Source organism: Anas acuta, chromosome 2 (assembly GCF_963932015.1).
Source record: "Anas acuta chromosome 2, bAnaAcu1.1, whole genome shotgun sequence".
Lineage (NCBI taxonomy): Eukaryota > Metazoa > Chordata > Aves > Anseriformes > Anatidae > Anas > Anas acuta.
This window is the reverse complement of record NC_088980.1, coordinates 36736925-36755454: the sequence shown is the minus strand read 5'-3', so window position 1 is coordinate 36755454 and position 18530 is coordinate 36736925. Positions and strand designations below refer to the sequence as shown.

The window sequence follows — 18530 nt, the reverse complement described above, 5'->3', positions numbered from 1 at the left end:
AATGGCCCGCTGTATGAAAGCTTGATCTCAGTGGATGCTACATTTTGGGAGGTTTGCTTAAGCTTTTGGGGAAAGAATTCAGGTGATAGTTTAAGCAGAGAAACACTATTCAGTTGCAAACTGAAGTCCTTTTTTCATTGTTGAGCAGAACAAAGTTACCAGAACAGACAACGTGCCAACTGCCTTCAGTCATAGGAAGGGTTTATTTCCACACCAAAATTAATGACTGTAGCTGGCTAAAATAGCTGGAATATGACAAGCCTGCAGGAGTGCTTTTCTTCATGAAAAATGGTGCAAATTATCTTTATAAAAAATCATGTATTAAAAAAGTGAATTTTATTTATTAGCATTTTCATGTATTGGCAAACGTCAAGAAGAGTGTAGAGATGAAATGCTTATTGTAATGTTCCTGCTAACATTATAGAATTACTTGGAGCATAGTTGGTGTATAAGAGGCAGATAAAAATGAGTGAGAAGGGAGGGCCATAATAAACAGGACCTTAATAAACCTGGATTTTAGCACTGGAAGGCCTGAGGATCTTGATGGACAGATGGCTATGGCTGCAAATTGCAGACCTGCTGGGTCATTCCATGTCTTCAGGTGGACTGAGGCACTCATGCATGGAAGGGTGAGGTTTAGGAAGCTGCTGTGGAAAGAGGCCCTACCTGCCAGGGAATAGCACAAGGTGATGTGGAGGTGCCATGGGGAGACCGTTGTGATAAGACACATACAGGAAATACCATGAGAACAGGGGATTCTTGCAGATCGTGGTTTGGGGAAAGATCTCAGTGTCTAGATCTGCTGCTGTAAGATACAAGGAGTGTGAGATGATGGTTCAAAGTTTTGACTGAGAGCTGATGGAAATAGAGAAGTAGAAGATCAGGGTGCTACCATTGTGCCTGGACTTGGGTAGTGTCGTAGAGGAAAATGGGTATTTTCTGCAAGTAGTCTGTTCACAGTGATTGCTGAAGCAATATTACAGACATAATGGCCTTCTTCCTGAAAAATACCTTTTTAATGAGATTTCTCCCTATCTAGTAATTGTAACGCCTAATTAAAGCTCCCTACTGTTCTCTTTTACTAGTAGGACTAGTAGGCAACTTTGTTCTCATTTACATTGTTAAAATAGAAACTGTTAACTGGAATTTGCTCATGCTAAGTGTTGCTGGTCATACTACGTCAAAGCCTATTCAGGCTAAAATCTTTCCCTGGGATCCAAGCCACCAAACACACAGGAATTTTCTTTCCCTTCGTATAGGTGACGTCTCTGCACAAACTATGATTGATGTGCTGCGTGACAAGGATAGTGGTGTCTGTGTGGACTCTGAATCTTTCCTTACTACAGCTAGCATAGTGTCTGTTCTGCCTCAGGACCCTAGTTTTCCTTGTGTTCATTACTTCACTGGCACGCCGGACCCTTCAAGGTAAGCTACAGCACTGGGGGTCCCCTGGGTGCAGAGTAGACGGTGGGCTGAAAGATATTAAACAAGTCCTGTTATCAGAATTGGAATTGAATAAAGAAGCATCTATATGCCATCCCGTCCTGTTTCCCAGAGGCCTTCTGAGCCATACCAACAAGATTCTCAAAATGGAAATCTGAGGGAAACCATAGGGTTGTGCTGAACCCTAGAAAAATCCTGAATTACGGTCACACAAAGGCACCTTGAGAAATAATTATTGTCACTTTTTAGTAGCTAATAGGAAGGTCCACTTTACTGCACTTCCTTTCCTATGAAAGCCAAGGTGGAATTATTCCCTTCATTTACAGAATAGGCAAGACGTGTGTGGTCTGTTTTGTATTAAAAGAGCTCTCATTGACTGAAGCAACTTCTTGCTGCCGAAAGGGCTCTTTGCTGCCTCCTCTACAAGTCACCTTAGGTTGAGAGAGGAAGGAAAGTGTTAGAGGGGCACCAGGTCAAGAGAAGATGTGGCTATGGCTGGGACACCACTGTGCCTGTCTAACAGAGAGGCTCGTTAATGAATGGACACCGCTGGGTTGAATGGCTAGATCTGGAATCTTGCCTGAATGCAGAGCTTCTAGAGTAAGCACAATTTAGGGAGGACCCAGAAAGTACTGCTCCAAAGTGATTGCTTAGGAGCTGGATTCTTGTTGAGACAGTAAGTTCTTGGACCATTTCAGTCATCTCTCTTGAATAGGTGGGTGTAAAATTGCAACAAATAAAGTGCCTAGCTAGCAAAGAGGGGTGTGTGCCCCTAGGTAGCTTTGTATGGTATCAAAAAAAGTTAACAGAGCAGAACTACTGCAACCCTCAGTTACCCCAAATATCTTTTATTGGAGGGACAATTTCCATTTCTTTAATGATGCCTTCTCTAGTTGAAAGCATCTGAGAACATGAGGGAACTCATGGGCCAGATCATCAGAGAACTAATGAATTATCTTGTGTTTTAAACAGAATCCACCTGGGATTCACAGAAATTAAACTAAGCCACTTGCAGTTATTCAGGAGATCTGCCACTTGCATTGAGGTAAAGCAGTTATGGGGAGGAGAAAACGGTGCCCTTGAACAGCTGACAGTCATTCCTGTAGGACTGGTAGTTAGCATCAGGTGCTAACAAGTGCTACAGAAGTCATCCAAACCCAAAGGACTTCTCACCACCTTGCATGATGCAACTCAGACACTTAGGATTGAGAAAGAAGTTTAAGTTTGCTTTCCAGAACTTTTCTTTGACTTGATACAAATCATTTGGGATAAAATGGAGCAAAGTTTCAAATTGTTTTGGTGGGATTTCTTTCCTTTTAAAAGAATGAAAGTCTGTCTGTAAAAGTAACTTTAGAGACCTTTCTTGTTTTTATTTTATACTTGTATTAAAAAACAAAACACTATTTTAACTGCAGGTAGAGAGTCATACTAATTCGCAGTCGACAAGGCTTCATGACAGTGATGGATCGGGTAGCGGTAATGAACCCACTGACTGTATTCAGGCAGCAGTTATTAGCATATTTTTGCAGAAGTCTTGCACTTCTGGCAGCTTCTCTGTGAAATGCAGGGTACAGGTTTGATGTGCATCTAAAGGGGAAGGCAGTTTCTCTGCATTTGAGAATACCTCCTCCTCTCAGATTCTCAGGAATTAAGATCCTGGGTAGTTGGTTTTATTTATTTCTCCCCTCTCTCTGGAGTTCAGATCCAAATTTAATACTGGAGTTGCAAGTGATGTGTCACAATATTAGTAGCTGTGTCTTTTTTTTTTCCCACCTAACATAAAATTCTTAAGTGTTGCTGGTTGTATGCCAAATCCTCTCATACTGAGCGAGCTGTGTGATCGTCCCTGCTCCACACAAATGTGTATGTGTGATTTTAATGGAAATTATGTCTGGGGGAGAATGAGAGATGGCTAGGTGAACAGAGGAGAAAAAGCTGAAGTGAGGTCAAATGCTGAGGTATGTTCAACAAAAAAATTGGAGAGGAAAATACAGTGCTGATGTAGCAGAACTGGCATGAAGGAGACCAAAGAAATCTATAGCTAAAATGGGATAATGAAGTTTTACAATAATTGGCAAACCTACATTTCTTTTTAACGCATGGAGATTTATTTTGCTTCTGGGCAGTACCAACTCCCTAAACGAGTTTGTGGATGGTGTAGAGGGATTACCTATGCTTTCTCATATCTGTTTTAAAATAGGCTGGAGAACATTTGAGTCATGTATATAAAATCTGTCTGATTACTACCAGCAGTAATTCTCATTTATTTCAGGTCCATATTTAAACCCTTTATTTTTGTTGATGACGTAAAATTAGTACCAAAAGTCCAGTCCCCTTCTTTTGGTGATGATGATCCTGCTAAAAAGATACCTCGATTCCAGGAGAAACCTGATCGCAGGCATGAATTGTACAAGGCACACGAATGGGCCCGGTCTCTCCTTGAGAGTGATCAGGTAAGAACTGTGGGACCTGGGAATTTTATAATCTTGTAGAGAGTTCCTTAAACCTCTCTGCTGATAATGGCTTTGTTTGAGATGGGGCACCACAAAGGTTTTACACTCCACTCTCCTTTCTTAAAACAGTTGTGATGTGAATTTAAAATACCAGGTATCTTTGCATTGTATAATGGTGTCTGGATATACGGGGAGGAGGAAGTAAAACAGAGAGGGATCACCAGGTCATGCCGGTATTGGTATTTCAGGCAAGTTGTGGAAGACCCACATAGTCATGCTGTACATTCCTTCACAGAGGACTTGTTTTTCTGCAGTTTTCCTCTGCAGCAGGGTCAACTTTGCATATTTACATAGGTCAGGGTCTTGCTAAGATCATAACAACGTTCGTTCAAACCTGTTCATTAAGGAAACAGGGGTAACCTCTGTCAGTATGATCTTTGTTTTTATGTAGTTTTGGCTAGATGTAGTTTAAATCTCTTGGAATGGTTCAGTTTAAGCTCTGTGACCTCTGTGGTAATACTGACTCGCTATTACAGCTGTCTTCCATAGCTTTCAGTTAAGTCTGCTATGTGAGATGCTGATTTAGGGAAGATCTAGAGAAGAGTATATTAGTATCCTGTGAACTCTTCCCTATTAAAATAAAGCGTGGCACCAAAAGTTGGGTTAAGAAGGAAATGTGCTTTCAGTGAGGTTTCATGCTATGATAACTGAACATGTGAGAGCCTAAAGCACCTGAGGTGCCCTGCTCTTTCTGCACAAATGGCAGTATAAATCCTGGAAGGCTCTGAACCGTCACTCATTCTAAACAGCTTTTGTTTCTGGAATTCAATTTTAAAAGCTGCAGGCAAAACAAACAGCGTGTCTCTATTAAATTAAAAAAACAAAGTGGGGGGGGGGCTTGAAGTAACATCTGGATAACACAAAATGACACCTTCTTCAGGAGTGTATTTCCTGCCCATCAACATGAAGAAAAGTAAGCTAGGATGATAGATGAAGCCTTCCCTGCTCTCTGGATTCTTACTGCTGTTGTATTATGCATCACTTCAGATCTAATGACCATCTTATAGGTGATGATGAGGGATACACATGTGCACACCATGATCTCTACAATCATCAGGACATGTGCACACCATGATCTCTACAATCATCAGGGCTTCTAGTCAGATAGCCATCTTCATATAGAGTTGTTCACTGGTTTGCAAGCTTAAGAATTTGCTCTACTTCTTTCTCATGTCTATAACCTTTTCCTCTGTCCATCTTTCACCTCATCTTCCTTCTATGCTTTAAACTTTGCAACTGCTTCTTGTTTATTGTTTGTAATGCATGAAGTATCCAGCACCGTTCCTTTTAGCCTTTGACCATTCAAAAAGGTATTAACAGAAATTATTTTTATTTAAAAAGACTTCTATTTTTAAAAATACTTGAAAAGATCTTTGCAACAGAAAAGATCAGTAAATACTTTAATGAGCTGGTTTACTGGTTAATTCAGTTTGATTATTTTGTGCATTTAGGATAAGGGCCAGAAACTGATGAGGATTATGTTAGACCTCGAAAAACAAGGCTTAGAAGCAATGGAAGATATCCTTACTCGTACAGAGATTCTGGATCCTGCTGAAGTAGTGGATCTTTTCTATGACTGTGTTGACACAGAACTAAAGTTCTTCAAATGAAGTAAGCAAACATTTTAATTCTTTAGATGCTGAGTTTCTGGTGCCAGGTGTCAGTGAACACATAATGTTGGATCCAATTCTGATCATCCTCTTCCTCTTTTAGACAAAGTTAAGGGTGTTCAGAATTAGGTCCAAAGCCACCTCTCCACTTCAGTGCATCTAACTGAATTGCCTCAAGACCCTATCCCCTATATTACATTGCAGACATTCATATACTTTTTTTCAATTTCACTGTTGCTTGGAATGGATTTTAAACCAATTTTATCTCGTTTCAGCTACAGTGGCTACTGTTAGCCTTTTCACAGGAAGACTGCAAAGTTCTTCAAGCCTTGAAAGAAAGTCTTCACACTTGTGAATTTGCAGGAAAAAAATTTCTAGAGGAAAAAATGTTACTTGCTAGCTATATCTGGTTAACAAATTGCTTTCCTTTGTCCAATCTTGTGGCGTTCCTGTTTGTGTATGTATATAGTGAAAGGAGAAAATCACTGACTGGTCCAATTACTGTGTGCATGCTGGCTAATTTAGTACAGAATGTTTAAATATGTATGTTGGGCAACCAATTAAAGCAAAGATTAACTTCATCAGGATAACTACCATATTGTCATTGAAAGCAATCTGTTTTTTTTCCTCTGCTGCTCAGGTCTAGGCTTGCAGCAAAGCTGACTTGCATTTTTCTCTTCTTGCTAATTCATACAAAGAACGGTAGAGTTGAAATCCCAGTTTTGAGGGGAGGCAGGAAGGTAAGTCCTGCTTCTTGGGTTTGCTGTACTGGTCTTGTACTGGTGTATCTGGTAACAGTGATCCAGCATCTGACACTGGGCCTGTGCAAATCCCCAGAATTGGGTTCCCCAGGTTAAGTTTTGCCTTTGCCTGCTCCCAGCTTCAGAAACTTTGTGTGTTTGTACCTGGCTACTGCCCTGGTGCTGAGTACTGCAATACAGAGCCAGGCTGAACGCCTAAGACATTTACACATAACCTATTGGCTGTAATGACACTGTTAATAAGATGCTGTATTTATATACAAGCTATGCGTTTAGAATATTTTGGGGGGAAGAAATTGATCAAAAACTGTCTCTTCTCCCTCTTTCTGCCTTTGTACTGAGGTACAGCTACAGGTGATCTCAGTGATGAGCGTACACAGCTGATGAATCCATTAAGTACCCCTGGCTTACTGATGGGCCTGGTTAATCTTAGAAATGGGCATCTTTATGCTTCCTTCTGTGACATGCAGTTCTGCAGCATGCTTGAGACTTGGCAGTCTTACAGACAGACCTACTTTTTGTGTATTTTCTTCTTCTAAAAGTGAGATGGGGCAAATATTTTAAGAATTAAACCAGTAAACATTGGTACCTGTGTCATATTAAGACAGTTGTTTTAACAGTAGTGACAGAAAAGTCCACGTTTTTAATAAATAGAAGTTAGCATATGGCATTAAAATTCTTCACTGTTTAGGGAAGGGGACAGTGATGAACCAGACATTTGTATTAAAAAAAAAACACAAAAGCTCATCAGGATGCAGAAACACCTCAAGTTGAAACTGAAATTAAGGACATTGTAATATTGACACACTAGCTTCTGTGATTTTTTTTTAAAATTGTTCTACTCATTACCTTGGTATTGAGTTATATGACAGTTGATAATCAGAAGAAAACAGTAGGCCTTTTCACTTACATAAAAACAAACGTGAAGGCATTTTCTCTCATGGCCCATGTAATTATCTTTCCATTCATGCTGTAATCCTCCCAGGCTCTATTATAGGAGCAGCTCTACCTGGCCAGGTCTTTCTCCCTCATTTCAGCTCCTGGGCCTAGGTATTATAAAACTGGAGACAAGGGAAGGAGAAAATAGGCAAGTAAACCTAAAACTTGTCTCTTCCTTGATAGAGCAGAGACTGCAAGGAGCACAATTAATTTCAGTGAGTATTGCAGTGGATGAAGAACATGAAAGAACAACATGCTGACAACTCAAGTAAATGGATTTCCCATGAAATCCACTTGTGGGTGCTTTGAATGAAGTTATTCCTAATCAAAGTACCCTTCACACACCCGCCAAGCTGAACTTCAAAGCTGCTTCTGTCGCTGGTGCTTGCTGAATGCTTTGTGTCATAAAAGGAGTAGCTGAATGTTTGTGAACAAAGGGACAATGAATAAAATACTTCTCTCAGCTAGAGGGCAGAGATTAAGATACACCATTTCACACAGCTCTTTTTGCAGCTCAGTTCTCTGGAAGTTTAGAGGTGGGAGGGAGGCAAAATAGAAAAAGACTGTGTTCCTGCTAGAAATGTAATATTTGCCCACTTGAAGAAACAGATCTGCAATTATCTTGTGGGAGTTTGTCCTTACTGGGAAGAGTTTTTACAACAGAAAAAAATTGTTTTGAGCACAGTGATCCAGACACTGTTTTTAAGAGCTGAAGCAGAAGCAAGCTACTAGGTAGTGAATTAAAAAAAAACAAAAACAAAACCAGAAAAACAACCAACTGGGTTACAGCAACATGCTTAGGGGCAGTCACTAGTCCTACAACTCTGAGAAAACGAGAGCACCCCCATAGCCTGAAAGTTCCAGTGGTGTTGAGCGCAGCTGTGGGACTAGCTCATGTCATTCTCTGTACATCCAAGTACTGGGAACTTCTGAAGCTTCCATGGATCTTGAACAACAAGGATTTAATACGTATGAAATAACACTACACCAACACTTACAAATATGCACAGGCTTTGTAGTTTAATCTCTAAAAGATGTTTCTTTCTAAAACACCCTAATCAAAATAAAAACAGAAATAAATTTTGTTTTGTTAGATATCTTCTGGCATGTGGTCTGACCATTAAATAGCTTAAAAATCCTTAGAAGGTACTTATTACAGAGGTATACACAAGTTGCAGAACAGATGAGAACTAGCCATACATCAACCTTTAATAACAATATAACAAAATATTCTTTAAAGCAGTATTAAACTTTCCCACTTTTTTGAGAAGCAATATATATGCTGACCCCTGTTTATTACTGAACTCATGCATACTTATCAAGTAACTGTAATACTGGTGGCAGTAAGTACTGTTCAAAGCATCACTATTTTGTTTTTCTTTTCACATGAAGAACAACAAGGTATCATAATAGGCTAGTAAAAGGCGGTGCTTCTTTGGAGCCTTCTAGGCAAGAGTTTCAAATGCTTCTTACCCTTACACCATCACCACACCATAAGAATGCATGTGGGGTGGGGAGTAGGAGTCTCAACATAACCAAGCCGTTGCAAGAACTAAGAGAAAAGCAGAGCTATGCAGGGATGTAGTTACCTTTCTTTTCCAAATACTGTTGCACAAAGGCATTGCCATGAGGAAGGATCTTCACCTACCATCTATACAAAAACACTTTGACAGCTGCAGATGAGAGGAATTATGGTACTTATATAAATAAATATTACAGTAACTATAATTAGCCTGGCTGTTAGGCCGGAATAGCAGTGCAATTATTCAAGCTGCTGAAACCAATTAAACTGTAAGATGGGGAAATTACAGAATGGGTGAAGATGGAACAGACCTCAGGAGGTCATCTGGTCCACCCCCACCCCTGCTCAAGCAAGGCCACCTTCAGCAGGTTGCCCAGGCCACGTGGAGCCATTCCAATAGCTCCAAGGAGGGAGACTCCACAACCTCTCTGGGCAACCTGTGCCAGTGCTCAGTCACCTGCACCATAAAAAGGTGTTTCATTATGTTCAGACAGAACAACCTGTATTCCAGGTTGTGTGCATTGCCTCTGGTCCTGGCACTGGGCACCACTGAAAAGAGCCTCGCTCTGTCCTCTCTGCACCCTCCTTTCAGATATTTATGTACAATGAGATCCTGGCAGAGCAGTCCCAGCTCTCTCAGCCTTTCCTCACAGGAGAGGTGCTGCAGTCCCTTCATCATCTTACTGGCCCTTTGCTGAGCTTTCCCATCCCAGAAGCTACTGGCAACATTCCTCCTAACGCACTGAAATGTTGCATTTGTATAATTCTTCCTGGAAGCAGACATCTGATGGTCTGAACATCAGTGATCCAAACACCTCACTACAGCTTCACATTAAAAGTAGAATCTCAAGTCTCTTCCCTGGCTGGTTTACTTTTTTTCAACCAACTGAACTCAAGGGAACCACCACTTTAGGGACTCCTTATTCTATATAGTCTTTTTTGGACAATGCATCCTTACTGCTGCTATGGGTGAAAAATCAAAGCTCTTCTTGCCTACTTACAATGTATGCAACTTTAAATGATCTCAAGGCCTCCTAATTGCTGGGTACAGAGAATCTGTCACACAAATGGTTAATAATATGCACTTTGCCAGCTTGAAAACATAGGACACGTGCCCATACGTATACACTTGACAGCATGTGCATTCACATCCACCATTTTTTGCTTACAGTAGAACAACTTCATCTTTGTCCAGTTTGAAGAAGTTCTGTTGTCTTTGTCAGGTCCATAGGCACCCTACCCATCTGGGCTTCTTCAGACATGTTCGCTATCCTATAAGGATCTGTAATCAGTAGAGGTAGGCTCAAGAGCAGCCACAACCCATTATCATCTCCTTCCTCTTCATGCCTGATGAGAAGGGGATTGTGGACCTGCCTGTTCATGAAAGTGCCATTCTGCTCAGTCTGAGGATATGCAGAATACAAGAAGTGAAGAAACATAAGAAGGGACTAAAAGAGTCATTATTTTCAGACAGTTCATTGAAACATATCTGAATAATAACTGGAGCATTTCAAAAATACTTAAAGATGGAAGGGGAAGATGAATTACAAGTACATCATGCAAAAAAAGTATTCTTTGAGGTAATAACTGTCAGCATGATAAGAATTGTTTGAACTATATAAAGAATTTAAATTTTATGCTTCTTTGCTTAAAAAATATCCACATATATACAATATTTAAAAGCCTGTGCTAACATTCTTGTGGTATGTAGGCCACAAAGTACTTCAGAAAGTATCATTTACATCTCTCTTCCAGTTTATAAAAAGTGTTAACATTGCAGCACTTGTGATTCAAATATTATCTCTGCCACTGTAATGGGACCCCTTCTGTTTTCATGTATTATCCTGATGTTCTCCATTTTTAATACCAATCCAGAAAGCATCAGAACGACTCTTCTCATCTCACGTGTGTTCTTAATGGTGGATTTTTAGAGGGATCTGCAAATACAAAGGACAGGTTCATTCAGAGGAGATAGATACATATGTTAGGAATGAATTTGTGATGTAGTTCTACGGCAGTTTAAACAACCTAACTCAGGGACGTTATGTTTATCACCTACCCTTGGACTGATGATATATATTGCTCATGCTCTGTAACTCTTCAGTAAAAAAAGTCAGATCATATAGCAGATAATTTGGACTGGCTTAAGCTGCTATGAAATGTCATGCAAAGTACATTAGCATGGAAACAAAAATAATGACAACCTGAAGATAAATAGCCAAGCTAATAATGCAGAAAATACTGGGTTTCATAAAAAGCAGAACAGGGGCATGAGATCTTTCAGCAACTTCAACTACCAGTTTTCAAAGCTGGATAGGTGAACTCCTGCTCTTATGGAGACCTGACACCAAGATTCTAACTTAAGCTAAAACAAAGCAAGGTTCAGTCAGTCACTACTTTCCTGCTAAGGTTCAGGTACAAAGTCTTAGTTGTTCAGGTGCATTAAAACACCTTGCAAAGGATTTAAATCCAGACAATGATAGAAGTCATGATAGAAGTCACCTTTCACAAGTTCATAAACAGATAAAACAACTCAGTAGCAGGCTAAGTCTGTCTATGGGATCATTGATTTCAACTTCAGGGCTCCACAAATTCAACAATCTAAAGAACAAATTGTACGTCAAGCCAACATTTTATTTTTTGCTACTAAGACTTTGTAGTAACAAAGTGCTTTTCATTGCATCTTTGGCTTCCATTACCACCGTAACAAATCTCAGTCTATGCCTATGCTTCCAACCCAGCTTTTCATGTTTTATTGCTGGTTTCTGTTCTTTATTTTCTCTCCTCATTTTAAATGCTATTTGATAACTATCTGACATTCTCATATTTATACACTTACCTCTAGGTATCTTGCTGGGATATATTTTCTGAAATGGCTTGAATTCCTCAGGTGGGGGGAAGTCCTCCACAGAATGGAAAGTAAATTTAGATTCAAAGTCATCTGGGAAGTTTCAGGGAAACAAATATTAGTCGCTCTTAGAGAGAGATTAAAAAAATAAAAATCGCCACAACTAATTTCAATGAAAACTGCTGACTCACTTTCCCTTAGAATTGATATCTGAGTGGCTTACTCCAGATAAACAACCTTGAGCTATCCAGCTTGTAAGCCATCCAAGTTTTCAGGCTTAATTACAAACACTGCCTGGTACTAACTGAAGTCAAGCTTCTGGCTGCTGTTCCAGTTTTCTTCATTGATGATGTTGTGGTAATAGATGTATTCCTAGGTGGTTTTCAAGCAATTTAGCAAGAATGAATGGCCAATTCATTAGACCACAGAAGTAGTTCATAGCAGATTTTGCTATATAGAGTTGAAGCCACAAAATGTCTGTGAACTGTTTTAAAGAATAGTGGTGTTAGCACAGCACAGCAACTTTTCACAACATTAAATAATTTTGCAAGTGGGGCATGCAATTTCTTGTCTATTGAATGGTTCAAAACCTTTCTGAATAAGCCTTTATGAGAGAAATCTCATTGGATAGGATTGTAAAAAAAAAAAAAAAAATTATATCAGTCTAACTATACTACCATGTTGTCATGAGAAAGACTTGCATGAGTTTTTAATGTCTGAGACACAAAGGCTTTTGTACCAAAATCTTTACCTACGGCTAATTAAGATGACATTACCAATGATATGCATATTTCCATTCTTAAGTGGTGGGTAGGGGTCATGAACTGCCCAGGCTGAGATTCCAGACTTGCTCGTAAGTTCAGTCGTTGGCGATCTGGCTGGTGGCTGTGGAGGAACGGCTAGCTTCCCAGCACCAGGTCCTGAAAAAGAGGAGGCAGAACAGCACATGAAGATCATCATGAATTAACAAAACTGACAGTAAGCTCTGCACAGAAGTGGAGGGACTATAAAAAGGAATGCAGTATTTGGGGCAGACATATCCAGGTATTGTAGGTGACTTCACAGCTGCAGTTTGCCAAGCCTAATCATGGATTTATAACATCAAGTTTTAAATTTAAGTCACTACTTCAGCTTTCTATTGGAGCTTCCTATTTTTAGTTCTTCTAGTTCTAGGGAAAGTAAGACACTCTAAAGTATGCTTTAGTCCCATTCTAGAGGGGAAGGCCATTCTTCCACCTTCAAAGGAGCTAGAAGTTTCTTTAAGAAAAATATCACTAGATGGTATCTCTAAAGCAAAATCTTTTCCTGACATTTTGGCAGCCATGCAGTGGAATTCACTTTATTCTTGTGCTTTTTACAGAGGAGTTGCAAGGGCCTTCAAAGTTCACATCTTCTAGGCAGATCTACCACAGGAACTGTGTAAGGGGGAGGGAGCCTGAGGCCTCCAAGTTTGCTTCTCAAACTGCATCTCTCCCTAGATAACCAAAATGGAAACCTCTAAAGTTGAATCACCAGGAGAAGCAGGCATCTTGATAAAATAATGGTTCATCAGGCAATTCTGAAGCATCATTAATCACCACCACAAAGCAGCTGATCTGCTGCATTTAGATGGCCTTTCACTTGGCTGTCAAAGGGAACACCAGTAATCCTTCTCTCCACATGCGGCTGCTAAGATACAGGGTACAGAACATTCTCTCCAAATGTTCCTTATTAAGTAGCTGTCTGCATTTCTCAAACCCACACAGACCTAGACTCATTTTTTATTTTTTAAATTATCCTCATTATATCAGATCTGAGGAAAGTTCCTCCTATCATCTGCTAAAGGAAACACGAGCCAACATGCCCACTTCCTGAGCAGTTGGAGAAGCCTTTGGCTATACCACCTTGATTATAGGGGGCACTCTTTGTTGTGGCTGTAGCTACCCCATCTTAATTTTATTATCTCCTGTAAAGTTTCCCAGCCAGTTACAGCAGAAGAGAGATGTTACGGGTGGGCTGGAGTTTGAGGAGCTGCACACCTGGCAGATGTTTCAATCATGGTGCTGTATGCTCTGCTGCCCTACCTGAGATTGATTTTGATTGAGATTTTGACTGAGTGGAAACTGCTGCTGGAGACACACCAGCAGTAACACAAAAGCAAGAAACCCAGCAGTTCCAAGATATTCCTTCACTGATCGGCATGCTGCTTCCAAGAATCACAGATTAGACTATACGTGATGTATGTCCAGCAGTAAGAAGAGCCTGAGATCTAGCATGCTCATTACACACTGTGCTAATTACATTCTTCTCACACAGTGGACTTCATCCTCTTCCTACACGTACACTTTGTACCCCTCGAAGCTCTCCTCATCAGTGCAATTTCCCCCCAGCAGCCCAAAGGAGTGGGAGGCCTCATTTCCACCACCACTGCTCTTACCTCCACCTCGACCTGCTCTCTTCTTCCTGGTCTCCACCACTGCCGCCGGCTGAGGAAGGGGTGGGGTGGGAGGAAGAGGGAGAGACTGAATTGAGGGCTTGTGCAAATGGGACAGCAAGTGTGGGGACTTGGGGGGCAGCGGTGGGGGCATGTCACCGCTGCTGGCAGTGCCGCTGAAGGCTGGGGCGGGCGGAAAGGAGAGCCTGTTCAAGGCAGGAGGCAGCGCGGGGAGAGGAGGAGGAGGAGGTGGTAGAGGTGGTGTGGGAGGTGGATGATCCCTGCCTTCGGATGGAGAGGGAGCAGCAGGAGGGAAATCGCTTGTCCTGGGTGGAAATCCACAGGGAGGTAGGGGAGGAGGAGGAGGAGGCGGGGGCGGGTATGAAGCGCCTCCTTGGAACTTGGGTTTGTCAGCCTGAGGAGGAGGGAGCGGGGGCAGAGGAGCTGAGCTGGGGGGTGCCCCCTTGGAAGGCCTGTCTGCTGGAGGGGGGAGAGGTGGAGGAGGAGGGAAGGTGAGGGAAGGTTTGCTGGAAGCTGGAGGTGGTGGAGGAGGAGCAGGCAGGCTGGGTCGCGTGGCGCCAGCTCGTGGGGTGCTTGGAGGCTCTGGCAGGACGGCTGCCCGTGGCCCTTCGGGTGGGCTCAGGGGGCTACTGCCCGCCTTCGCAGTGCTGTTCGGTGGGGCCACGGTCTTCGGAGCCACTGCTCGGACTCCAGGAAGCTGCCCAGGCCTCCCAGCTGAAAAAGAGATATCACATGTTATACACCAGGATTTTGTTCTGAGTCATCTGACAAAAAAACACAAAAAGCAACTCTTCAACTTCCCTTCCCCAGTGGGAACTCTGAGTGATTAAACCACTTAACCCAGAACATCTCGTACCAACAGGTTGTCTCTGCTGTAAGGGCCTGGGAGGTGATGCGTTCCAGTGGGCACCAGGGGCTCTGCTTAGTTAAATGATGACCTGCTGAGAGACCCTGCTCTATTTCTTGGTTGCTGCAACACACAACATGTCAAGGAGAAGTTGTTTTTCTGTGAAGCCCCATGGTACTTCATATTGCCTTATCTTAGTAGCACACCCAGCTGGACATGAACGAGTGGTCGCTTGGAGGTGTCAAGAGGCCTTCTGAGAAGGCCTCAAAGAACACGAGTAGATTGACACACACACGCTAACATCCTTACAGTTAAGGACTTAAGTTTAAGATTAAAACGTTCACACAAACATTATATAAATCTCAATCCCCTGGATTTTTAAAAGTAGTGCCTTGAAGGCTTTCCAGTAGGTACAGGTTCAAATGTTTTCAACAGCAAGTGCCCAAAGACTCTTGACCTTACAGAACATATTTGCTTAAGTAAATGTCAAGGGTTTTTCTGAAAGCAAGATGTCGAAAAGGTATCTCATCCTATATTCATGTATTCTGACAAGCATGGTCCTAGTTTAAGAATAACTTAAAGAAGCTACTGCAGTTTTGTGAGGAAGCCCAACCACAGGCAGCACTGAGCATCTTCAGCTTGTCTCCAGAAAACACAAATGCATGTAGAGCTGGGTTTTTCCTTCCCCAGCAAGAGCCTGAGCAGGCACCAGCTGCCCAATGGCCCCAGAGGTCATTGATGCCACCCAGAAAGAGTTTCCCCTCATTGAGGCCTGTATTTCTTGAAGTGAAAGCAGCAGAATGACTCCCAGACATGCCTTGCTGGATCAGAACTGTACTTTTATACCAGAAGGCAGATGTCTTAAATATTAAACTCTACAGTAACATAACAAGCCTGTAATACCAGAGAAATACACACTAATGGAGGGAAAGAAATGTGACATTTTTGCCATTTGTGCTGAAGTTGTTAAATGCAGTACTGAAATCTGAGCTTATTTGAGGCACAATTACAAATTTACATTAAGATAATATAAAAAAAATCTCCATGTAAAACTGCAGAGTCCACTAAATCTCTTTCTTATCCAGTGTACAGATATTTTATTATTTACACCTTAAGGAATAAGGTACTTGAGATCTAGAAAGATGATTTCAAGCACATTATTAATTCAGCCTTTCATGGCCAGAAGATGAATTAACGGTTCAAAAAAGAAAAAAAGTGTCACTAAAGCTATCCCCAAAGTACTTTTATTCCAAATCACAGTTCACCCCAGCTGCTCTTTCATACAAATGAAGCCCTTACCTGGCAGGTCTCTCTGGCCTGCTGGTCTGAGAACAGGAAAGCCGCCAGCAAATAAGCCCCCCAGAGGGGGCTGAGCACCACCTTTATTAATGGCTGGACTAGCTCCATCTTTGTTAGCTCCTTTGGGTTCTGTTACAGGAAAAAGAAAAAAAAAAAAGTATAGCACAAAGCCATTTCATCGTTGCTCTCAGACTGCTAGGATTAGCACCAACAAACACAACCAGACTAGATTTTTCCTCTTTAAATTGACTCAAAGAAACTTACTATTAGTACAGTAAATTGCCATTATTCTCTGACCAATATCTTGAAGCACAGCACCCTCTGGTGCTTTTCAATCTCAAGTCAATCATGGCACCAGCAAGAAGTTGTCTTAGACTACATTTGAAGTTATAGATTTGAAGATGCTTGTTGAAAAATCTCCCTTACTGATTGCAAAGCAATGGGATGCAGTGTCCCCGGTGGAAATTATAGGAAGACACTAAAGAAAATGCCTGTCAGGAGTGACGTAGGGTTTAAATTATCACATCAAGCTCTAACTCTATCCTTCTGTTACTTGCTCTGTTTACATGTGAATCAGTTGATTATTACAAAATACACTCTTGCCTATTCCCCCACTGTCCCCAAGATGCTTTCTTTTAGCATCTAACACTAAGGAAGAGAAGAAAATAAAAGAAAAATAAAAACCAACACCAGTGACCTGCCATTACCAAGATGTGTGGAAAAGGATTCAGGCTAGAGGAAACACTAAAAGGGTGCTCTAGCAACTATTATCTTTTAAAAGTTAATCTTCTTCTTGATTTTAAATGATGATCAGACATGCATTCACAGCTAAAGGAGACTTGAGAGGGTAAACACTCCTGTCTCAAAGGAATCAAATGTATGCCTCTAGAATTTTTTGGCATATTTTGTTCTTTTTATCTATTAAAGAAAAACTCTTCTGCGAGAGCCAACAATTCCCGCTTAAACAGTTACTTTAATAAGATATTTACATGGGTTTCATCATTCACAATTTTTTTTTTTTTGGACAGGGAATGTCTGTTAAGGTGATATCCAGTTACAGACTTTTTATGAAGTGTTAGTAGCTGCTGATCTCAAACCAGGATGTAAGTTTAGAAAGTGAGACTCTCCCCTCTTCACATCCATATTAAGCCATATTAAGATGCTGTCCCTTGATGAACTTCAAACCTGCCCTTCCATTTGAAAACTGTCCAGCTGACCTCCACAACCTCTGAATGGCTCTGAGGAATGACATCTGCAGAGCTCACCCAGGGACCTTCCTCAGGAGCCTGTACTTACTTTCAATCTGTGGTGCACTTCGGTCATTGATTTCAGTCACTTTCCTCAAGCGAGTTCCCTGCTGGATATCAGCCAACAGTGCATTTCGTGCTTTTTGGTCTTCCTTTCGCAATTTCGGTAGTTCTGAACTTGCCTGTTGACAATATGAGCATTAGACAGCAGGTACAGATAAAAATACATGCTTAGAAACGGCACAAACAAACTTTAGAGAGAGAATTTGAAGTTACTCATCCCTGGCAGTTGTCATTTCAAAGCTTTTGGGTTCAGTCAGCCAGAACAGCATTCAGTTGTACAGAAGACACGAAACCTGGAAGTTTAAAGATAATACAAATCTAGTACTAGGGGTGTTAACATTGTTGAAAGGAAATTAGAGGGCATGCTTAAATGGCGTGTGACCTCTTGCTAGGCCGTTTATGGTCTCTGCCCCACAAATGCAGCTCTGGCTCCTTAGCTCTTTTCATTCTATTTACAATGCTTTATAAGTATAATTTATTATTATATTAGAATATAAAAGATAGATTTTAGAATAAACATCCTTTTTACCCATTTTACCTTAGGGAAAAAGCTCATTAATTGCATATTGAACTTCCATTTGAATGTGAACATTAATTAAGTTAGGTTCTCTCTCTATATCCAAGAATTACACCAATTTGAGCAGACTGTCTTTACAACAATGCAGTTATGTTTCAGTAAATTTTCTAGCCTATCCAAGGTCCATAAAAAGTCAGGTTGTAGTTTAAAGTTTTGTAATAAAAACAAAAAATGAAGTTTATTCTTTCTTCTTATTTCATCAAGTTTCCTGTTATAAGAAGCCAGAAGCACATTCTAGTTTAAAAAGTTTGGAAGTTTTGCTTTGTTGAAGCAGATAAAGTGTCAGAGCTGCTATTTCCAAACCTCTCATGTGGTTAACAGAGAGGTATCTTCACATCATAGCAGCAATGTGCTGCTCCATATTTCCACATCTACTGCAAATTCTCAGGGGTTACCAAGCTTCCTAAAGGGAATGAAATGTTTCTAT

The 18530-nt window shown here is 41.0% G+C and overlaps 2 protein-coding genes across 8 annotated transcripts in view; one reads left to right on the top strand and one right to left on the bottom strand.

Annotated features, from left to right (window-relative positions):
* SCRN1 (secernin 1) overlaps positions 1-6147 on the top strand; it is a 32949-nt gene extending 26802 nt beyond the window's left edge. For all 3 annotated transcript variants that reach the window (XM_068674297.1, XM_068674296.1, XM_068674295.1), the window contains exons 6-9: positions 1260-1425; positions 3716-3896; positions 5408-5567; positions 5842-6147. In XM_068674297.1, the coding sequence (XP_068530398.1) occupies positions 1260-1425; positions 3716-3896; positions 5408-5566 (506 nt within the window). In that variant the 3' untranslated portion in view covers position 5567; positions 5842-6147. The remainder of the gene's footprint in view (positions 1-1259; positions 1426-3715; positions 3897-5407; positions 5568-5841) is intronic.
* A 2120-nt stretch (positions 6148-8267) lies between these two features.
* The window catches only part of WIPF3 (WAS/WASL interacting protein family member 3), a 36590-nt gene continuing 26327 nt past the window's right edge, over positions 8268-18530 (bottom strand). For all 5 annotated transcript variants that reach the window (XM_068674298.1, XM_068674299.1, XM_068674300.1 and 2 more), the window contains 6 exons: positions 17513-17645; positions 16217-16345; positions 14053-14784; positions 12413-12556; positions 11628-11729; positions 8268-10725 (listed from right to left, as the gene is read on the bottom strand). In XM_068674298.1, the coding sequence (XP_068530399.1) occupies positions 10685-10725; positions 11628-11729; positions 12413-12556; positions 14053-14784; positions 16217-16345; positions 17513-17645 (1281 nt within the window). In that variant the 3' untranslated portion in view covers positions 8268-10684. The remainder of the gene's footprint in view (positions 10726-11627; positions 11730-12412; positions 12557-14052; positions 14785-16216; positions 16346-17512; positions 17646-18530) is intronic.